This window comes from Haplochromis burtoni, unplaced genomic scaffold (assembly GCF_018398535.1).
Source record: "Haplochromis burtoni strain Fernald_Lab_line unplaced genomic scaffold, NCSU_Asbu1 Contig_267, whole genome shotgun sequence".
Taxonomy (NCBI): Eukaryota; Metazoa; Chordata; class Actinopteri; order Cichliformes; family Cichlidae; genus Haplochromis; species Haplochromis burtoni.
This window is the reverse complement of record NW_024582628.1, coordinates 435897-460265: the sequence shown is the minus strand read 5'-3', so window position 1 is coordinate 460265 and position 24369 is coordinate 435897. Positions and strand designations below refer to the sequence as shown.

The 24369-nt window shown below is 40.2% G+C and overlaps 1 protein-coding gene across 2 annotated transcripts in view; it reads right to left on the bottom strand.

Annotated features, from left to right (window-relative positions):
- Nucleotides 1–24369, bottom strand: part of tafa2 (TAFA chemokine like family member 2) — a 97628-nt gene that overhangs the window by 4794 nt on the left and 68465 nt on the right. Inside the window, exons 3-5 of one of the 2 annotated variants that reach the window (XM_042227549.1) lie at nucleotides 10916–11068; nucleotides 7599–7723; nucleotides 6948–7004 (exon numbers count right to left, since the gene is read on the bottom strand). In XM_042227549.1, the coding sequence (XP_042083483.1) occupies nucleotides 6975–7004; nucleotides 7599–7723; nucleotides 10916–11068 (308 nt within the window). In that variant the 3' untranslated portion in view covers nucleotides 6948–6974. Of the gene's footprint in view, nucleotides 1–6947; nucleotides 7005–7598; nucleotides 7724–10915; nucleotides 11072–24369 lie in introns of both variants that reach the window. The other variant, XM_005939238.3, reaches the window with a different exon arrangement.

Here is a 24369-nt window from a genome sequence, read left to right as displayed (position 1 = left end):
GGATTAGGTAGCCGCTCTCCACTTCTGTAAAAACACAGTGTGTGAGACAGAAAGGAGTGGGGAGTTTATCTTCCACCTCCAGCTAGAGAACACAGTCACATTTAATTGCATTCACCTGTAGCGATGGATGATTCAGCTTAAGGTAATTAATTAGTGGGCATAAGTGGACAGATATCAGCTAAACAGGTAAAATGCTTTAAGTATTTACATTTTCTTTTAGTCCTGTTTCCTTTATTAACTTCTTTGTTAGTTTTTTTTTTTTAGCTTTTTTTTGTGTAATTAGTTTAAAAATAGGCCAATAAAATGCTTAACAGTAGCCTTATATTAAAAATTAGAAATTATCTTTAAAATATTACCACTGCTTAGGCTGAGCAGTAGTCAAACAATAATAATGCAATCATGTGATAGCTATCTACTATCTAACTGTTAACTGGGGAGTGTCGGACCATCTATAAATGAATTATATTAAGTCTATCTAGTGCTTAGGTCACAGGTTTGGAGCTTATTCCACATGCTATAGCGCAAGAGGTGGGTCAAAACGACCCCAACCTCTCACATCCACATCTAAAGCTAATTCACAGCCAACAATTAACCCAACAAATATTTCTATGGACTTTTTTCAAGGCTTTTTGTCAATTTTTGTCAAACTCCGCTTCAGGTCCCAAAGTCAAATGAACACTGTAGCATCACTGAGAGTTAAAAACTGTCTAAATTCTTTCATCTGTAATAAAATGATCAGCGTTGCTGCTTTACCAGGTGTAACAATTAAGTTTAACATCCAGAGTTAGAAGTTAGCAGGAAGTTAGCTCGCTAGTTTCCACCTAAACATGACATAGCATGTTCTGACGGAGAGATTTCTGAAAAATTCAATCGTACAGCTCTGCTGCGTGAAGACAGAAAACTAAACAGCAGTGACGTTTCTAGGTTTACTGAAGTCGGGCTAGCTGGTATATAATGATGTGTTACATGGTGGCTAGCTACCATGTACAGCTACATAATTACATGGTGAGGTTTTGAAAACTGAGCTTTAAAATGAACAGTGGTAATAAAAAGCGAGAGAGGCCGGCAGTGATCACTGAATGTTTTTAGGGGCTTGTTCAGATTGAATAGATTAAGAAAGAAAACATTAAAAATGTTAAAAGCACAACAGCCTTAATTAACACAGAGTAATTTGGACTCTGAAGCAGGGTTCATGCTTCATCACTTAAAGTTGACCTTGAAGACCATGATGGATGTAAGGTAAAATTTAGTAGTAGTTTTGCCTAACATGACCCCCTTCTACACCCCTCAGAATTTATTCAAAATTTTTCAGGCTATCATGTTTACATACAGAATGACAGGCATGCAAATCCTACCAAAAACATAACCTCCTTGGTGGAGGTAATAACATTTGGTCTAAAATCCCTTTACCTACTTGTGCTATGAAATGTGAAAACTCTTTAAATTATTCCTGTACAATAAATGAGCATAAGGTCTGTGTGCTTTTTATGCATTTACTATATAATGAAAGATTAAACTGGTAGGACTAAAAAACTGGTCTGTATAGAGCCAGAGATTTTCAAGGCTATATGAGAGCTACAATATAATCACCACAACATTCAAACTGAGTGTAGTGCACACTGGACCAAGTTGGCTGGTATTCCCCTTTCATGAAGAAGAGCAAGCATTTAACATAACATTAGATGTAGTGGTGGTGTAGTGGGCAGTATGGTGGTTAGCACTGTTGCAGCAAGAAGGTCCTGAGTTCAATTCCACCATCAGGCCGGGGTCTATCTGTGTGGAGTTTCCATGTTCTCCCCGTGTTTGCGTGGGTTCCCTCCCGGTACTCCGGTTTCCTCCCACCGTCCAAAGACATGTAGTTTGTGGGGATAGGTTAATTGATTAATCCAAATTGCCCATAGGAGTGAATGTGAGTGTGAATGGTTGTCTGTCTCTGTGTGTTAGCCCTGCGACAGACTGGTGACCTGTGCAGGGTGTACCCCGCCTCTTGCTCTATGACAGCTGGGATAGGCTCCAGCAACCCTGAGAAGCGGATGGATGAGATGTAGTGTTATATAAAAATACTGGATACTTGCTGCAGTTGTTAGTAGCAGTTGGCAGCCACTTCTGCCAGTGGTTCAAAACTCTGTGCAGCAACTCCTGCTGATGTGAAACACATCTGGAGCTCTTTCAGATTAGTCTTCTTCCTGTTCCTAAAAACTAACAGCCTTTTGTATCTGCATAAATTGTTATCACAGTGCTGTACATACAGTGCAACATGAGGAAATAAGATGCTGGTGGGTTGTTTCCGAGTTCTCCGCTGTGACATACTGCAAAGACCTCCATTCTCCTTGAGATTAAATTGCCTGTCATGAAGCTCGGCAGCTGACTGGCAGCTCCTCTGCTCCTCTAAAAGTACATTCTGGAAAAGACTCGAGGAGCCTAGCATAACAACCTTCATAACGACGTCCCCTATCAATTCCAACCGCCTGTCAGGCACCACGTAGGTTTGACGAACTGAAGGAAGCCATTGGCGGACTTGTAAGGCCCCCATTATTGATGCTGAACTTCTGACAGGAAACAGACAGCTCTGACAGCCTGGTTAGATTAATTCACAAATGGTCTGTTTGATGAAGAATTGGGCAGAGCAGCATGGCGATGCATAGTTTTATTTTAATCATCCACAATTATGCAGGAAAGGAAAACAATCCAAGAACCATCAGGCCACCACTTGACAAGAAAACCAGCATAATCACATCAAGCAGAGAGTGAAGAGTTTCCATAAGTTCAGGTGGTTGCACCACTTTGCTGGTCGCTGAACAAGCTTGAGATAAATTCTTCCCTCTTTTTTATAGAGCCATTTATATTCAGGGCTGTCATTGTGATTAATGTGGTACTAATTTGAGAATAATTTCAGGCTGAAATGACAAAGAGCAAAGTCATTTCTTGTCAGGAGAGAAACTGTCTTCAGAGATGGATCTACGCTGCGTTTCAACTCAGGAGGTGGATCATTACCAGGATTTGAGTGTCTCAAACACCGCCGAAAATACTAAGAGGAAAAACCAAGTCTTCCCTGAGTATTGTGTTAATTTAATTGGTGGCTGGCAAGTGCTAATTTAACTGGCAAAAGCTTCATTTCTATTCAGCTCATGAAGAAAGGCTGGCTCAAAGTCTTAACACAGCAGGTACAGGGCTCATGTTTGTGTCATTTAGCTGTGTAATTGGAACACTGCAGTGTCCTTTTCTGCAATATGTTTTGTGTTCTAACTACCATGACCGGGCTTTTCGCAGGATGGCCATTTTAAAGATGAACAGGGAGTGATTTTAATGTGTGAATCAGCCTGTAAAATCAGCAGAAACTGAAAGTGGTGGCACCACAGAGCCACCTTTCTCCAAATTAAGTTTCACGCTCTGGACTATTGGGCAATTTCTGCCACAAATCAAAACCTGTAGTCACTGTTCTTCTGGGAAATTTATAGGTGTGGTGCTAGTCTGCGCTTATTTAAATGGTAGAAGCATAGCAGATTAGTATCAAGGATGTAGCAGGGTGGGAGAAGAAGAAAACTTTCAGTATTCACTTTTCAAGGTGTTAATGACATTAAAACCTGGATTGCAACACAGGTAAGGAAAAAACAGGCTCTTATCAGGGCGGGAGGATTGTACCTCAGGGTGGGCTCTGTTTGTATCCAACTCTGTGCAGCTGATGTCTTTAAAAATCTTGTTGTCCTCTTAAAAATTTACATTTCAATTTTGAAGCAGCAATATTTAAAAAACAGAAAAAGGGTTAGGATGGCTTGCATTTTCAGCCACAGCTAAAAAAAAAAAGTTGCATAGTTAAAAGTGTTAAAGCACAAAAATGATGAGCTCTTTTCAAAACAGTGTTTGCAGCTAACCAAAGATCAGTGAGTGAAAACAAGTATTGATCTGCAGCTCAGCTCTCACAGTTACATTGTTTGCTTTGTAGTTATTGGTCCCGCTAGTTATTATTATCATTCCTTACAAAATGATGTAGCTCAGGGTTTTAAGATTTCAAGGACTCGGGGGTGACGTTCATGACTGTCATAGCAATTTTTCACGCTCTGAAATGTAATGGCTCTGAAATCTAAGCAGGCTGTGCCTCGAAGTTTCACTTAAAAAAAAAACATCACTTTATCTCAGTGGCAGCATAGCAATGGAAATATCAGCATATCAGTTAGTTTTAGACATTCCTGTTTATTACGTTTGCTAAATTCAAACAAAACAAGCTATTGATCCAGTACTGAAGACACGATTCACTGTGTTTTACTCTTTAACATAGTCAGATCCACAGGCAAAAACAAATAGGCTCAAGCACTCTGACAATATTATGGTATATGCCTGGTATATGAGGATATTTAGAAATCCCCAAATCATTTGAAATACCATCAAAACTACAGACCCTCTGCTTTCTATTAAGGTCATGTGATGTATTGTAGTGTAGTCTGCTTCAAAGCATGCAGCTTTTTAGCACCAGCAGCTGAGACAGAAAGATGGTGACTGTGAGAGACCGAGGGCAATGCTGAGTGATCAGTTTAAAGAAATGTCTCTGCCTCTCTCTGTATGGGAGCATTAGTTATTTCCTGATGATAAAGGTGAGCTAGCTAATATATTCCCACTTTTAATTTCTTCCAATTAAAAGAGCAGTTTAGAGCCATGAGATTCTCCCAGAAGAATGCAAGGCAAAGGGCGCTTTTATTATACCAGAAAAAGCTCTTTCCAGTGCAAATGACTATGTCGAGTCATGAAAAAGAAAGTTTTCACATGACTGTGTGCAGTCCTGTAAAAAACTAAGTCCTCCCTATCATTTAGCAGCTTGTAGAACCACCTTTAGCAGTAATAGCTTGAAGTAACTGTTTCCTGTATGGTTTCATGAGCCTCTCACATCATTGTGGGAGGCTCTTCTTTACAATGTTGCTTCATTTCATTGAGGTTTGCATCCATTCATTTATGTACAACTCTCTGAAGGTTCCACCACAGCATTTCAGTCAGTTTTAGCCAAGCTCTACTCACATTTTGCTCTAAAATATTTTGGTATACAGAGCAGAACATGGCCCATTAAATCACAGCAAGCTGTCCAAGACAACGAGCACAAATCATAACCCCGCCACCACCGTGCTCGATAGTTCATATGAGGTGTTTGTGCTGATATGCAGTGTTTGGTTTACACCAGATGTGCCGCTGTGCATTATGGGCAAACAGCTGCACTTTGGTCTCGTCTGTTCAAAGGACATTGATGCAGAGGTCTTGTGGTTTGTTCAAATATACGCTGTGCTGCCATGTTCTTTTTAGAGACAAGAGGCTTTCTCCTGGCAACACTTCCAAACAAGCCATGCTCATTAAGTCTTTTCCTAATTGTACTGTCATTAAATAAACCTTTAATATGCTAACTCAGAGTCTGAGATGTTGCTGTTTCTCTAAACACTGCACAGTCTGACTTTGGTGTGAATTTGCTGGTGTGTCCACTCCTGGAACGATTGGAGCATTCACATCCACGTTAATAGACCAACAAGGTACCAAATATGGTTCTGTTATAGAGGTCCTCACACTTGCAGATGATCAATTAATCAAGTGCATTTAATTAACATCACCTGGCTGGTACTTGTACTCTTAATTCCTATGGAAGCAGTAAAGGTGGACTTTTTCCCCCCAACTTTATCAAATCCTGCAGGTAACATGGCACTATTCTCCATATGCACATCCACTGAACAACAGAGCAAAGAGATGGTGTCCTACTTCTACCCTGAGCTGAAAGTAATGTAGTCTATACCTTAAGAAGAGAAGTGAATTACCATTAACTCAATCCATAAATGAGTGATCATAAGCAGACGGATGATAGATGAACAAATAAAGGAGTCTAAAAGTACTGTACAATAACATTTGCCTGAGCATATCCTAGGAGCAATCCAGAAGGTGTTTATTTCTCTTTCTTTTACTTTCTCTGCCATTTTTCTACAATAACTTACAATCAGTGTCATTTGGTAGATTACATGACAAAAGTCCTACAACGACTTCAAGAACAAAACACAAATCTCCCAGAGTAATGATTCTCCTCAGCGTGAGATGCTGTAGATTTTTTCATGTGTTCAAATTGAATCGTGAATCGAGTATGTGGAGGATGAGCAGAGGTTTAAAAATATAAAATTATAAGAGAACTATAAACAGTGTAATAAAAAAGCGGCACTAGCCCACATTAGAGTTTTTTTCCTCTCATCCCTGCGGTATAACGCATCGCAGACAGCGCAGGTTACTGCTGTCACCTTTGAGGATGTCTGTGTTTATCTGTATAAAAGATACAGTTTAAACTGTTACCTCTTGCTGCCATTTGGGGCTCTAAATGTGCAAAAGTCATTGTTGCGTCTCAGCATATTTACATGTCAGACACTGTTTTTCTTGCTGAGACGTGCTCCAAACCGACTCTATTCCCCACTGGGTTCCGAGCTTTGTGGTAGCCCGTCGCTGCGTGGTTTATATTTTGAACTCTCGAGGTGCTTCTGGGGTGCATTCGATGCATTTATGATACAACCATACAGGTCAGAATAGCTGAGTTCCTAGTTTATGTTGTGCTGTTTTCCCGAAAAGCTAAGCAAAGGTGAAGAAGAAAGCGTGACCCCCCGCTGCTTTAAGCAGCCTGCAGAAAGATCTGAAACTTAAGAAACTTGTTTCTCTGACTGAGTTCAAAGGTGTGCAAGATAAATCCGCTGGGAAATGCTGATGCTTTGAACAGGTTGTTGTTGTGTGTTTGGATCATAAACCTCTTCTCATTCAATTCTCTAGTGTGGTTACGTTACTGGGAGAGATGTACTTAATAATATAATTTGACTATAACGTAAAAATGAGCCATCTTTGAAAATTCTTTATGTTCAAAATGAAAGTGAGGATTCTAATGAATTGAGACAAGTAAATGTTTGAAACATCAAATATAATAAGGAGAACAATAACAGATTTATCACCTGGACGCCGCTGTGAAGCATCTGACGTTACCAAAGCTGGTCTCTGTCAGCAGAAATCTGTCAAACAACAAAAGAAAATACAGTCACCACGTGATAATTACCTCAATCTGTTCCCAGATATCACTCATCTCAGAAGCCTGGACCACTAAAAGCAAAAAATGATTACAAAGATGTATGTATATATATATATATATATATATATATAATATAAAATAATCCCATTTTGAGGTCTCGACAAATCCCTTAATCAATAGCCCCAGGCTCCAGGCTCCCGGCTCCCGGCAGGTGTGGTGCAGGCAGTTTAAATAATTAAGTACATGGAGAGAGGCAGAACTGAAGTCTACGGGTCATCATAACACAGTGAAGGATATGGGCATCACGTTACAACGTTAAAAGCAGGTAATTGGAGTGAGTAATTGGCCAGTTTGGGTGCTTGAAGTGGCCTGAAAGTGCTAAGGAGACATGGCAGCCCATTGATTACAGGCCCCAGGGGGTCCAAGCACCGACTGCAAACATCAGTTTTTAGGTAAAGGCAGAAGAGATGACGGTAATAGAAGCCGCAGCCTGTTGACCTTGTAGAGCTGAAGTGGGTTAGGTCAGATTCAACAGGTTTGGATGTGGCACCAGTGAAGACTTGTGGGTTAACCTTACCTTAGTGGTTTTGATCTTGTTTCCTGTAGCACAGCTCCAACCTTTCAGATCAGGAAGAACTTTGCATTCCTCCCCATCAAGGCACGGATGCATCTGACACCACCACTTCTGTTCCACTATTGATGCTAACAAAAAGACATAAAGGTCAAAGAACAAATAGGTGGAAATATCTTTGTTCACAGTATTATGGTTAGGAAATACTGATAAAGGACTAGACTGTCATGCTTATTTCTTTTTTTCACTTTTGAATGATAAAGTTGGTTTAGCTGCTAATCCAGAGCTAATTTCACATTTCACTGACATTGTGTCCCTGCAGATTTGCTAACTTAGCATACTGTTTTAAAAAAAAAAAAAGAGTAGTTAATATATTTATAGGTGGATATAATCAACAATCCCACTAAAAGTCAAACACAAAGGCAAGGCAAGGCAGGTTTATTTGTATAGCACAATTCAACAACAAGGTGATTCAAAGTAACAAATAACCAGGAACAAGATGGCTGTAATGGATTATGAGTGTAAACTCTTCTCTTAATTTATTTTGCATTTATAAAGATTTGCCACTGCACACACTCTTCAGATGTTCATGATTGGTTGTCTTTCTGTTGACAAAGACCTCAGTCACACACAGACCTGTTGGGCCATTTGTCAATCACTAGCTTGCAGTGGTTTTGTTGATTAGTCAGACAGTTGGTTTAACATGTCAAAATAAGGTAAAAAAAAATATGCTTGTAATAAATCCACGGCAGACTCGCCACATTTCCATCATTTTCAGCGTACTTTATTATTATTTCACACACTCAGCTGCAGCTCTCCCGCTGCCAGCTGCACACATCACCCACAACAACCACACACTCAGGACCCAGTACTATTTATGCAGGGCGGTGTGATGAGCTGCATCGGCTTCTCCTGCAGCCGTGTCACAAACATGTCTGCCACAATGTACTCGAAAACCTAAAGTAGGTGATTCTTTGTTGAATATTGCTAACTAATAAAGAAGAAAACCATGTTTACCATCACACATTTAGAATTCATAAATGTTTTGTTTTTATATTAAAAGTCATTTGCATTTTATTTTGCAATTTCATTTCGACACCGTTTTTGTTTAGGTCTCAAGCACATTTCCACACAACGTTATGAGCCTGAGATGAAGGTTCCCATCGGATATAAATCAAATCATCATACCTGTCTCTCAGCAAGCCATGTCACCTTCCGACAGCTGTCTTAAATGATGTAAGATTTGCTTTTTGACTGGCAACACTCACCTCTATTTCAGGTATTCAAACAATCTTGTGACAAATCTGATCCACGTGTAAGGGTGGGACGGGAACTACGAACAGATGTGACTTCAGTCATGTAAATGGAAATCACTGAGTTGCATTGAGAACACCAACTCATCTGCCTCTGCAACAGTGAGCATTAAACCGCTAATGCTGCGATCTACAAGACATTATTTAAATTTGGCTTATTACAGAGGTCATTATCCACGTTCCACAACCCCCTCCACTGCTGTTAGTGTACTTCCTAATGAAGAGAATGGGTATTATAATCCACATATACCGCTGGAGCCTCACTCCATTAAATTGCAGAGAATGGAGAAGTTATGACATGAGTGAATCAATTTGAATTACACAGCTGGGGTTATGGCAGCAGTGTGGTGTAAAAAGTGCATCAGGTCAACTGCAAGCAGATGGTGGTTGTGTAACAGCAGCTATTAAAAAGCCACAAAGGTTTCTCATGAAATGAAATGGGAGTATTGATGAACAAACATACCAAAAGTCTATGGGATACATCTCACTTAACAGGTAATGATGCCGTGAAGGCACGAGGGCAGCTCAGAGTGAAAACATCTGGGAAAAAGAATTAAAGTTATGCTTTATTTTTCCTTGATTGTTTTAGTGTAGCCATAAAAATGCCTTTGAATCAATGCACTGACCTTGGGTTTATACTCATAAATGATCACACTGGAGACACGCAGATCTGACTTCAAATCCTTTAATTTTCACAAAAATCGAGTGCGCCTTCTAATCCGGTGCGTCTTTTGTATGAATTCTGGATGTGATTACTGATCTCGAACTGCTTTTATGATGTACACGGCGCTCAAAATCTGTCAAATGTTTTAGTACGACTTTGGTAAGATACGAAGCTGCACCGCTTGATGGATTGTCGGAGCACTACGGCTACCATAGTCAGGAGCCTCGCGGAGTAATCTGGGTCCAAAACTGGCAACACAGTGAACACCAGCAAGCACTGCAGACACTGCAAAGCCTTGATAATCGCCCATTATCAGATTATCAAGGCAAAGATGTAAAAGCCTGTTTTGTTAAGTGGCTATACAACAATATGGTAGTACAAAATCCATTCAGTAAAGTTTTTGGGTATCTTCTGTAGCTGCCTCTCTAAAATTACACCTTCAGATCGCTTCATGTTTTCTCAGATGTCTGCAGGTTCATTTATCTTCATATAAAGTGGAGATTGTCTCACACTGAGTGCAGCTAAAGGTAATCCCTGGTTGAGGAAGAAAGAATAATTAAAAGGTTAAGTGCTGATCATTCTTCTCTGAGATCACCCATGGAGCTTTAAACTGAGGCCAGTGGCTCACAGCTCTAATTTGCAGAAAATGTCAATACTAAAATGTCAAGGAATAGGTCAAACACGACTGGGTCCAGAGTTTAGCCAGAAATCCGTGCTTTTCAAACCAAAGCGAAGCAGCCACTTCAGCTGACACATTAGCATGCTAAGAGACCTTCTGGGTCATCGACTTTACAGTCTGCATTGGACAGCGTCACATTCATTTATCAGTCACTTTAAAAACCCTTCAGGAGAGTCTCTGCAAAGCCCTGGGGTTTCATCAGGACACCTCAAACTGTGAGAATATTTCAATGAGTTTTAATTACACGTTCATTGTGTATTCCACAGGATGTATCAAGCACAGAAGCAGTTACAAAGTGTTTTGAGGATTTTGAGCTTTAGTTGAATAAAACGAGTCATAACTATGCCATCTTAGGCGTTGGGAAGCTGATATAACTGTGTTTCTGTTTTCTTCATTTTATAAATGGACTACAAAAACAGAACAATGTCTAAAACGTATTGAAAAAAGGGGATATGTGTTGGTTCATTTGTCTATGCTGTGACTGATAAGAAATTGTACTCTTTTAGCATATTCCTTCAATAGTAGACTTGGTACTGTATGTACTGGCATTTATCACTGACCTCAGCAAGTCTCCCTCAAAATCTGTGGGATGGAGTATCAGCAAAAAAAAAAAAAAAAAAAAAAAAGGTGAACACTGCCAATGAAATATTCGGTTACTGGAACATACCATCTACGCACGATGGGGCAGCTCTGGTGGTGCCTGCCACTTGTCCGGGAAAGCAGGAGCACTTCACAGTTTGCGACCGCTCCTCAATTTTGTTCTTGTTGCAGCAGCGGTGCAACGCCACCACCTCGCAGGTGCCAGTTCGAACATGGTGGGCTGCTGGGGAAATGATAGAAAAAGTCAGTGCTCATTGAATGATTCACTGTAGTTTGAACACTCATTTGAAGCTGCACTACTGGCCTTGGATTGAATCCCAAGATAATATCTCTCTTTGGTCTTTCATCTGTGGGAACGATTAGCCTGAAAGCAAAAAGGCCACTAATTTCCTTAAAAGAGCTCATTTATCACAGGCTTCTCTCGTTATGTGAACAGTACCAGTTTATAAATTTGTATGATTCACAAGTGACAGCTTTAACAAGAAGCAAAGGCCAACATATGCTATATAATTTGCATATCATATAGTGACCCCAGATTCGGCTTTCTAAGGCAGGCTTTCTGCTTTGTGAAGTAACCCTAATGTGTTAGGCTCCAGTTAAACAGTTACATTTCAGTTCATATATATCTATATATATATATATATATATATGTATGTATATATGTATATATGTATATATGTGTATATATATCTATATATCTATATAGATATATAGATATATAGATATATAGATATATATTACTATCAAATATATAGGATTTAAGATCTTAGAAGACCACTGAAATTGTTATTGTTCTCCTTACTGCTGTGTTTTTCAGATTGGCTAATCAGCAGGGTATTAGCTCTAGGTTAGCTGACCTGTATGTAGGTTTGGCTGTTGCTTCTTCTATTCACTCAACCAGTTTCTAGGAAAAAGTATTTTAATGAGGTGGCATCTTTCTTTGGTGTCAGTTTTTCAACAGCTGTGAGTGAATCACTGGCAGCCCCGGTGTCTGGTTTAGTAGAGAAGGGGATTGTTAACTTGCTAGCATTTATCAAATATCCTAGCTTGGCAGGGGCTGACGTGGTGGCTATACTAGACGTGTTTCCCTATTGTCAGGGTAGACTATAGTACCGCCTGCTTCTGCACCTGTTGTACAGGTACTAACTGAGAACAGGCCGATGACACGCCCCCACTTTGACTCACTTTCTGCAGTCTTCGCTTGGCTATGGCTAATGCTAGGTTGATGTTGTCTAGCATGCTTCCAGCTGAAGAGGGAGGAGTGTGATAGGGAAGAAAGAGTTGGAGTTGCAGAGGTGAAGTTGAAATAACGGCACCTGGAACCCCAGCAATGTTCTTTGTGTGGCTCCCGCTGCTCTGCAGTCTAAGCTGGCATTTGATAACACTCTCAATTTTTTGTGACACTAAAATGGATACTTTGCACTTTAAATCTGATGAACAAATAGTGCAGGTACTGCCCTGGCTGCAGGATGTGTGGGCCATGATTCTGCAATGTAAATTAGTATACAAGACTCGAGAAATTTGTTCAGCCCTACCAGCTGAGGATACTTTTAACAATAAAAACTTAAAAAGTGCCATCCTGTTAGTCTGTGAACTTGTCCAAGAAGCAGGCAGCGCTTTCTGGGCCTAAGGAAGACATCAAAGCCAGGCCTGTCTTGATTTTGCAAGGTAGAAGGGTATTGTTTTCGATTGGTGGGTTGTAAGGCTGCTGGCTTTAATGCAAAAGGTGTCGTGACTACAACAATCTGCCATACTCGCTTCTGAGTTCACCGGGACCCACAAAGCTTCTAAGTATGATCAGCCCACAGAATAGTGTGCCAGTTGCATGTCCAACCCTAAGTCACAGAGAAAGGATTTCTTTTGTTTTAAGGCTGAATGTGAACAATATCAATGAAAACAGTCAGTTTCAGCTCAATTTCTTTTTTACACAACTTGTACGTGAATCATCAAATCATCTTTTACAGGTAAAATGCAGAAGGCATTTTATACAGAGCATGAGGCATATGTCGTGTAATACATACAAATGACTAATAATAATTGTGTATATCTGAGAAGTTTTCCATGTGGGAAAGTCACTCAATATGTTATGATTATGAAACACTAAAAAAAATAGCCTTTGTTTTCATGAAAACGCCCTGTTGGTCAGAGTCCCTTCAAGATCATTACTTACTTAAGTTTGGCTCTGAAGTCTGATTGCTGGAACTGTAATCCAGCTCTTTACAGAGGATAATATGGTGACCAGTCAGCCTCTGGCATCATTTGCACAATAAATATAATCGTAAATATGTCTATGTAAAAATAGAAAATGGCACTGTGTATATGAAGAATTACTCAAGTATGATGCTGTTCTAGATTTATCCCAGCAAGCAGCATTCTGTCGAAACAAAAAGCAAACAAACAAACAAACAAAATCAGGTCTGTGAAGGCAAAAGTGCAGCGCTGCAGTATGTGGAGCCAATTTCCAGATCACGCTCTATTGTCTGAATTATTTAGAGCCTGAGCTGCTCCATCCTCTTTTAATTGCATGTGACATTTTCATGAGGTGTCCTTCTGCTGAGATACACACTGCTGCCGCTGCGGTAAACAGTAAATCTGAAACGACTGCATGAAACTGGTCCTAACAGTCTGTACTCGAGCAACTCAACTAAGCCTGGTTAATTTCATTTTCACTTCAGCGTGTTACGTCTGTGGACAGCAACAGTTTGGCTGCTGTAACAAGCAGCTCTAAAGGTGATGGAATCAGCTGCTTTTCTGAGACCGAATGATATTAAATCTGACAACACGCAACACAAAAGCATCTGTTATCTTATTTGAGTTCAGAAAATATGACTTTTACTGAGGCTCTGATATTTGCTGCTCCATGTTTTTGGTTATCTAATCTCTACAAAGTGATAGGATCAAATATTTCACACATATTATACATGTTATCATCGGGCAAAAAACCCCACAATACTTAAAATACAAAAAGCAAAGAAACAACAACACAGGAAGAGCAAGGGGACGTCCTGTTTTTGATTATGCGTGTCTGCTCTATCCTCACCATCCTTTCTCAAATCACCAGGTAGGTAGCCATCCAAAAGTAGCGGGATGCTTACTGCAAATAAGAAAAAAAGATATGAAAGACAAACACACAGTAAGCTGAGCTGCTTTAGGTCTTTGTGCTGCCAGCGGCTTCATACTGAGAAGCAATGGTGTTTCTGACTGGATTTAGAGTTCTTTTTGGATGCCTGCTCAGCGCACACTGCCAGCAGATACAGAGAAAAGCATTTCACTCAGGAATCATTCAGTCCTCCTCACACAGAGTCCATCTTTTAGCCTGCTGTGCTCCGCTTTGACAGAGAGGATCCCTCTGGCTCCGGATACACCACAGCTGCTGCTGCCGCGGTTATGTTTTTAGATTCGTCCTTCAAAATTTTATAGCACCAGCATCATGCCATGAAATTTAAATAACAGGATGCAGGGACTCCCTGATGGCTAAGCATGTCATGTAACTGCATCGTCCCCAGTCTGACTCTGGCTGGGGACTTTTGTTGCTTGTTGTAGCCTTTTCTCTTGTCCTATATGTCCTGTCTGCATCTCAACTGTGGTTCTATCCAAAAATGGCAAAAATGAAAACAGCCATGCATGAAAAACTAGACAAGCCTTTTTGAGAAGGACGCTGGAAACTATAAATATTTATGAGTGAGTACTCATAAGTACTTATAGAGTAGGTAGTACTTCTTCTGTGAAGACATTAGTGGCATGTGATACTGCATATTTTGGTATCAGTCAAATACCGAGTGTATATACTGTGATACTGACACAGACTCTTAGCCTCTAAAGGCAGCGTATGCAGGGGAGAGTAGCACATTTTTCATTTCCAAACAACAACAATAATTTAACATAATTCATTTGGCTACATCCTGAACTTGGGGAACAGAAACAAAGTATTGATCCTGTCACAGTAGTATCAATATGATACCAATACCAGCCTTGATATCAATACCTCGATCAATCTGCCCGCCTCTAGCAGACACATTGTTGGAATTGAGATAGGTGAGAGACGCAAGAGAATGTTGGTGTTCCAATTACAGCATAAAGAGAAATAAAGTTAGGTTATACTAACAGCAGGAATATTTCCAGGAATTTTTTAAGTTATGGCGAGCAAGGTAAGACCAAGAATGAGTAGGCATTGGACCAAACCACACCAAACTGTCTACTTTAATGCTTATAGTTTAGTAAAATGTGAAGTAGTCACCCAAAAACAGCTATAAACTAAGAAAATCACTGCATTTCAACCAAATCCCTGATTTTTTTTTTTAACATAATGAAGTCATTTTTAATGCCTAAATCTAAGCAGTTGATACATTTTGAATAAACAACATATTTTTAAAAAATGACAGTTAAAAATCTGTGATGTGTTTTAGTTGAATTGAGTATCGAGTATTGAGTACAGGAGTATCCCACAGACACATAGTACCTGCTAATATGTGCTAATTAACATAAAAATAAGATGCAATTTTACTCAAAAATGGAACATAGGCCAACTGGAGGGGCTAATGTGGCTGTAAACCACACAGCAAACCAGATTATTTGTCAGATAATTGTATTGAAAAAAATTCCCCAAAAGGCACAAACACAACAAACACTGCATGAGGTGGCTGAGATGACACCTAGCAGACGGCTGAGAGCCCATTTGACCTGCCTGTCAATGCAACCACGGCTATAGCAAACTATAATGCACGTCCTAACAAAATGAAGCAGGTAATTAAAAGAAAATCAACCCAGGTACATTTGTTATAACCAGAACAGGCTATAAAAGACAGCTTCTCCTGTAAATTTGTACACTGTACCAAAAATAGCTCAGAAAGGTTCAAATAAATTGAACGGCTCTATAAACCAAAACCTAAAGATATTACACCAGGGAGCTTAATAAAATAATACCCACAGATGGGCAGGATGGTTATGATCCATAGTCATTCACCACACCCACAGTCATTCTGATGACCTCTGTGGCAGCGGACGGACGAATGCGAATATGATCTTGATTTAAACTGAATTCAAATAGCAGCAGCGTTTCTGTTTCTCTCTGCGACTAAGATGGATGTGTGATCGACAGCTAACAGCTCAACATGCAGGCCACAGAAACATCTCTTTATGGTAAAATATCCAGGACTACGCTGGGTTTCATCCCCACACAGTGCAGTCCCTCCACATTTCCTCTTCTCTCTTAGATTAACGTCCCTGTCTGCACGAAAACTCCCGAAGCCAGGTAGTGTGACACTGTAGTCTGGGGAACGTGAGTGTCTCCATGAAAAACATCAAACCACACTCACTGTGTTCCCTCTGGGTCTTAATCAGCTCGCTAAGCTCGTCCATCTTATTGTCCAAGGACCTCACATTCCTCATGATAATCGCTGGAACAGCTCCAGCACTGAGAGCCGGTTGTTTCCTCCGTAGCACCTTTGGGATTACAGGCCTCGCTCTGGGCAAGTAGAACTGTCAATGTGATCGTAACAGGCAAAAAAAACAACTGCAAATGATGAAACTACCTACTTGCCAAACAAAACACAACAATTACACCTTTGCATAAAATATAACGAGGAAGAAGAATCTGTTTTAAAAAACACAGAAATATCTACATATCATACAATTTTGTAATATTATGGATGCCACAGAGCATTTTTCAAACTTTCTACCACTGTTACTGTTAACAAAGATGTGTAATGTTGCCCCAGTGGACTGTTTAGTACCAGTCCATTTCACTACATTTGTGTTTGAGGATAATCTAATGCAGAGCAAATCCAGTTACAAACAAACGCCTTCTGGCATTTTACATTACCTTGCAGGAAACCAAGACGATTATGTGCAGTAAAGATGGGAAGCACAATTGTTATTTTGGTTTACAAGATTTGGTTTATTTTAGTATTTTAAAGCAAAAAAATATATATATATCAGCCAAAGGGAATTTTGGAAAACAAATCCCCCCAACTATATTAGTGAGAGAAAGCCAGAAATATGAACCCTGCTGGAAATTTCCAGAGGCAGAGTGAGCAGTCTGCTGCTTTGCAAAGCTAGTGAATCGTGCCTGTGGGGGTAAACACGACCCCCTGGTACAAAAACTCTGAAGCTAAAAAGAATTATGAATAATAAGGAACAATGTAAGTAAAAACGTTCATCAAGAATTTATAACAAAAATATATACACAATGTAAAGAAATGCATTTGACTGTATATTGTTTTATAGTAAACTTGAATGCATTTCCTCAGTGAAATTTGCAGTGTTGTAGAACAAAATTTCCGCGCTTCCTTCGATGAATCCACAGACTGGAAATGATACAGAGAGTCTGCTGATATCCATATGAGCCAACACTTCACCGTTTTTACCTTCGGTACAATATGCTCAGCATGCCACTGCGAAAACTGAGTCGCATGACACATTATTCCTCACATCTGGCGTGTTTAAGCCCAGAGGCTGATAGTTGCTCTCTTATGATTCTCTCACAACTCTGAGCTCTGAAACCCAGTGAGAACTAGATGTGCTCTCTGCCCTGCTGCTCCCACCATAGTATGTATACGCCAGTAAGACTGATCAATAATTGCACAGCTGACAGTGAATACGAGGCTCTAAATGCACCATAAAATTGTACTTGATAGTCAAAATTGACACATTTAAATTTCCTAAACTGTATCACTTAGATTTTTCATCTTAAGATAAAATACAGTTAGGCTGTCCTCTGAATGGCTCATAATAATGTGCTATTCATATACAGCCTTCCTCTTGGCATTAATTTCTATTCTCTGATGATTGTTCAAAGGATGTAGATCAGTACCAGTGACTAACATGTTTCTTATTAGGTGTCATCTAAGTGACATGAATTTAAACACATCCCATATCCAAAAGCTCTAATTTAATACTCCAATGAATTATTAAAAAAAAAGAAAAGATCAAATGTTTGAAATGAACTAAGACATTTTCTTTGGTGTATTTCTTTCTCCTTCAGTCTTTCACCTCTACCTTATCTCTGTCCTTTAAACTTTATGTCATTTCTTTTTCAAAGCACCCTTCTCTTACTGATCACAGTGCAGTCACGAGTAGGAATGTAACCCATGACTCGTCTTTTCTGATTCTTGGCCCTTAGTCTTTATAATGCGTAACATGAAACATGTTCATAGGGCTGACCTCTGAAAATCACTGCTTTGAAGCCTTACTCAGAGATCCTCTATTTGTGTCCAGTCCTTTGAGCATTGATTTATCCACGTGACATCATGCAATGTTCTCGTGGTCAACCAAAGAAAGAAGCCAATTTGCATGTGGAGCGATATTCTTGCTGCTGACTGACCCTTTCACTATAAAACACATCGCCTTGTTAGTGATGTGAGCATCAACAGCAACCTTAGCGGGTACTCCGTTCCAGCTTTATATGTATTTAGGCTCATAGACGCAGTCAAGATGACCAGCTGAAGTTCAAGTTTAGGCATCAAAGGTTTAGGGGAAAACAGTGGTCCCCAACCCCCGGGCCACGGACCGGTTTGGTGCCGGGCCGCTAGAGTTGAGGCTCGGGTGTGAAATTTATGGTTTTCAGGATTTTTATCGTTAACTCTGTTTCCCTGGGTCTTTCCCCGTGTGTTATGAATAATTGTTCTTTTTTGGTACCGGTACTGGTTTTATTTTGTTGTATTTATCCGCAACATGTTAAAGTTCGGTCCGTAAAAATATTGTCGGACATAAAGCGGTCCAAGCGCAAAAAAGGTTGGGGACCGCTGGGTTAGAACGCACCATTTCGCAACATAAAACACGCTGAAGGGAAAACTTTACCTACAATAAACTTCTCCAATATTTTCCTTGTTTGCTACGGTTATACATCCTCCGTCTCACTGCATCTATTTCAAACCGTAAGACACGCCTGTCGAACTCTATCGAGCTGCTCTATATGCTGAATAATTGCGCTGAAGGGAATTCCCACACTCACACTGATTTTAAATCTAGACAAGAAAGAAAATACAAAAACAATCTGTCACTGTGACGGTAGCAGGTAACAGTCTCTGCTTGTGGCGGAGCAGTCAGGTCTTTCGATCACGAGATCATCTCCTACTCCATCTCCCAACTTTTGATGCTGCCCAAGCATTCGCTCCTTTAAGACGATCCTTTGAACCAAAGCTGTTTCCGTGTGGAGGGATGGGCATTTTTTCCCTCTCTGTGTACGACTGAAATTACTTTGCTTAAGAAGCTTTTATACATTGGTCTCTGGAGACGGAGAAACTGCAAATGCATCCCTGCTCTGTATCATTCATGAAGCTGTTGTGAATGATAATGCAATCATTGCTTTGCTCTATATGCTGCATTGTGTGCAGCCAGAAACACCGCCTCACGTAGAGAGAAAACACCTTTAACAATGAGCTCACCGAGTGCGATTCCCCCTTTGCAAACCTTCATAATGAGAAGAGGAAGTGTCGTTCTATTTATTGCTTTATTCGTAGCTGTTTTGAGCAGCGACACATGACGGGTTTTTTCACATGAGGCACAATCTTGCAACCATGTTCGCAAATCTGATTCAGGACACTGAACTCGATGCAAATGAGAATATGGTTTGTTTGTTGTGTTTAATATGGGGGTCCAATAGTGTCTCCGAGTGTTAGTTACTGCTCTCTCAAGGGTGCAAGGAATGTTTTCCTTTCTTGGCAGGATGCTTGTTATCCAACATATAAATCTTTTTTATTACAAAGAGCAGAAAGTGCAAGGTGCAGAGCAAGCAACAATCTTTGATGCATACAACACAGAATGGAAGCCAGACATGGAGGTCATACCTCAGTGTAACATTTACAGTAGTACATACAGAAGGCACCTCAGATGCTATACTGCAAACTGAATCTTCACCTGTACCAGCTCAGTGCTACCTGAGTGCTGCTAACGTCTAAAAATACTGAGTATAAACCTTCAGAAATATTTCACTCCTCTCAGGTTCGAGTTCTACTTACCGACCTGTGTGCTTTGATTCTTGCTAAGTGGTTTCCCATTGTAGACACTGAAATTCAAGGCCAGCACAATTTGAAGGTCAGAATTTAAGCTCTCTACAACCCACTTGGGTGACCACAAGCACTGTTTGCCGAGATGGCAATGCAATATAAAAATTAGGTAGAGATGCCTTCCTACTGCTTTTCTGGTAAAAACTCTTCAAGTCCTACAGTTGTTTTTCACATAACTGTGATTAGGTTTTAAGCTTTATTGAAGAGCAGCTCTTACAAAGCAGGCCTTAGTACATCAAGGTTATAGTCTGTGAATGCTTAGTGGCACATGGTATGTGGAATGTTTTTCTTGAGCTGTTTCTTAAAGGTTTTGCAAAATTTTATAATTTTAGTCTTTGCTTCAAACATTACACGTTTATCATATCATCTATTACTGTTAGTATCTACATATCAACATAACAACACACAAAATCTTCTATTTATGCAAACATCTTGTATCAAGGAGACATGTCCAGCCTTTGTAACAGGTAAAAAAAAAAACCAATGGCTTACTTGTACAGCATGATATGTTTAGCCCTTACTGTGGTCTAGCAACGCACATAACAGAAAGACCGTTATTTAGTTTTACCCAAGTAGTAGAAAGATTTGTGTCTATTCTAGTTCCATTGTCAAGCTAGCTAGCTAACAAGAAGAGAGTCTTTTTTTAGGCAACAACATTACATGTGCTTGGCTTTACTTTGTGTCCATGTGTAATCTTCACTTTAGAAGAATTAAAATAAATGTGTTCATGCTGGCCAGATTATCTTTGAGTGCTTAGCATCACACTTTCTGGTTTCCTAGCAGTCTTCCAGTTCTGCCCCTTTTTTCAGTTCCTCGTTGCTCTTTTCCTGCATGACATTTTTGTCTACCTGCATAGTTCACTTTGCTTGACTGCCCAGTTTCAGTATCCTACATTTGAAAGCTCGTCTCTGTGATTGTTACAAACACTGACCTGTTGGAATTCATGCACCACATAACTCGCATAGCATATGCACAGTGTAGTGCACAGAAGTGTACTAACAATCAATCAATCACCTTTATTTATAAAGCAAAACAACCACAGCTGACAGAAAGTGCTGTACATTGGGATCAAAAAAGAAAATTACATAAGATATAAATAAAAGCCTTTAATCGCCTCACCAACCGCTGCTATAACAAATAGTTCCATGTTTGTTCCATGAACTGGTTAACTTGGATTGTCTGAGGCTGGAAGTTAGCGTAACCTAGCTAGCACGGTTCAGCTCTGAGACCAGGCCTATGGGGGCGTCCACATCATAGGCTGCATCCTCTTGAGGACCAGACCTTCGCAGTCTATGTGGGCCGGAAGTGAGCAGCTGTGAAATGGGACGGTCTAGCCTTCAGTTTTGCATCAACAGCTGTCTCGGTAGAGTTTCATAAACTTGGCCATCTGCCCATTTCTATTGAAAATATAACAGGACACTGGATGGAGTAAATTCTGTTTAATCAGTTTTCTATTTGACATTTGTTCAGCTGTGTGAAAACTATAACTTTAAACCAAGAACATCGGAGCACTTTTGCAAAAATGTGATGTCTTGATAAATCGAGCAGATATTTGAAGTTTACACAGCTACATTCTCACCTGAAAATATCTTAAAAGTTTATTTTGTGACCCAAAAAGAGTAAAAATTGGAATTTGGCTGGGCCGCGCTATGAATTCTGGGATACGGTGGGCCACGAAGGACACACCCGACCCATCCTTCAAATTCGGGGAAAAGGAGGACGCATTTGTCGGCTGCATTCGCAGGAGTCTTTGAATTTGGACAGCCTTCGGTGCGTCGCTGTGACATAATCTGCCTACAAATGCGGCCTCAGGAGGATGCAGTCCATGAATGCGGACACACCCTATTTATCTTTCAACTACATTCACTTCCTGGGGTCACAGTGTCGATAAGGTGCAGGAAATAGGTCAAGTTTATTTATATACCACATTTCCAAATAGTCCATGCTGCACAAAGTGCTTAACAATGTAAAATAATGCAGTAAAATATAGAAAAATAAATAAATAAATAAAATAACTAAAGGAAAACACCTATAAAAAACAACTAAGGCTGTTGAAACCAAAATGCTTGGGTCAAAGTGTGACCATAAAAATGTGATCAAGTGTTTGTGCAGATCTAATATTTAAGGGTAGACTATTCCTCTGGGACCTGTTGCCACAAGACTTCAGTTTAGTCCGTGGAATGGATAACATTAGTTTTGAACTGGACCTCATGGTTTTCTCTGGAGCATAAATAAATAAATAGGAGCTCAGACGGGTACGAAGGGGCTCGGGCGTTAAGTGCCTTAAAAACAAGGAGTAAGAGTTTAAATTGGATCCTGTAAGGAAGCCAGTGTAGAGATGCTAAAAGTGGGGTAATATGATCTTACCGTTTAGTGCCAGTTAGCAGACGAGCAGCTGCATTTTGGACCAGCTGCAGACGATAAAGAGTAAAGTACAACGAATTGCAGTAGTCCAGTCTGCAAGTAATAAAGGCTTTACCTTAGCTAGCTGTCTTAAATGAAAAAAGCTGGATTGGACTACTGCTGTCACCTGCCCACATAGTTTGAAGGAACCATCGAGGTTTTTTGTCTTACAATAGGAAGATAATGGGCCCAGAGCACTGTCAATGTGATTATTAACGAAATTACCAAAATGACAACCACTGTTATGTTTTCATTTAATTTAAAAGAAATGACCTCTGGACAAAACCAGGAAGCCATCTCCATGGTTTAAAGCTAACACACCATTGGCTTAGCTTCCTATATACCAAGCAGACAGGAAAGTTTTAACAGCTCCCTTCAGACTTATACAAAGCACCTCCTTTATTTAACGTAAGATGCATCACTGCAAGTTCTGTGGTTGTTTTGATGCATACACATATTTACATTTACTATCAGAAGACACAAAAGGCACAGGAGGGAAAAACAAATAGCAACGCATTTAGAATCAATGTACAGTCGATTATTGTAGATGCTATTTAAAATAAATCAGATGTCCCGATGACTTTAGATCCAAGCCATCCTGTCTGACTCCTATCTCTGCTCAATAAGGGACAAGCACAAAGGTGAACGGAGTGACCAGAGGCACTTATTAAGTTTGTGTTGTAAACATCCACTGTTGTAAAGGACAGACTCCTCTGTAGCAAGCTGGCTTGACAGGAGAGTGCAAAGGCAAACCTTCTTTTTAAGAAATCAGAGCAGAAAATAAACCAAATTTGCATAACTGTCAGAGAGCAGCACGTTTGATGGCGCAGCCATGATCCTGTCTTTGCTGACACAAACTGGTTATCTAAAGAAGCAAAACCTCATGTCTGTGCATTATTAAAATAGTTTTTCATCTTGTTGAAATGAAATAAATTTGTCCCTCTTGCCAGCAAGTGAGCTAAGGTCCCTCCTTCTTCCAGAAGCCAGAACATGTCCAATAGAGACATGTTCTGGCATCATTTTATCTCTTAAATGATAACAGGTTTACAGCGATACAAATAACACTCAGGGGAAATTAGTGGGTGGCGGTGGCTATCCGGGTGAAATGGAGCACGTGCGAGATTATTCTGATCTACTTCCTGCTGAAATGATGAGCGCCTTGAATGGGGGATGGCTGCCAATCAAAGCCACTCACATCAAAGCACTGCGCTCCCAGTGTAATTGGTGGACAAAGAGGAGAGAGGTGTGTGCAATTTCTGTCATGCTCACGAATGGACATCCTGTCTGGCAGCAGAACTGCCTGCATACCACCAATTACCTGAGGCTGTGCATTGTCAGTGGGACTCCCAGTGATGAAACATGTGGGTTGGTCTTTGCTTGTAATGTTGCTGAGTTGCCATAATTGATCTCTGTGGGTTTACTGGTGACGACTCAACAACACTTTTAATTAGGCAATGGGAGACGAGTTTGACTCATACCACCAAAGTAGCCGTTTCAATCCAATTACTCCACCGTTTACCACTGTGAAATTTTATTTGTGATGCAGAATGGTGACAAATTCCTTTCGTAACATCTTGCATGAGAAGTGGCAGCCTATGTGGCAGCTCTCCTCAGTGCATTTGTTCTGTGTGCCGCTTTGCATTTGTCACTCTGTTTTGGGAGAATCGCACAAGCCTCCGCGGGTCTCAGTAGCTTCCAGAGAGCTGAGTGAATGGATGGAACGGCACTAACCAAACTTATAGAGAGAGGAAAGTTGTTTATGTCTTGGCATGGGGAGATGCATTATGTTGAGCCTCTTTAGGCCACTTGATTAATCAGACAGAGCACATGATGTGACTGAGACACCTAATAAAAACCTCTGTCTCTGCATCAGATCTGTCATTTGCTGAACCTGCTCCAGAAGGACATGAAATGAGTGACTTTGTTATTCTGCTAGTTTCTTATATTAATATGTCAGTTAAAAGAGAGGAAGCCCAGAACTAGAAGACTTGTACAGTGTTCTGTGCCGCGGATCAGCCCTGATGACGTTTTCATTGTGCGGAGCCAGACATTTGAAACACCCGGGGCTTAGCCCTAAAGGGTAGTATGCATGTGGGATTTTTTTTTTTTTTTT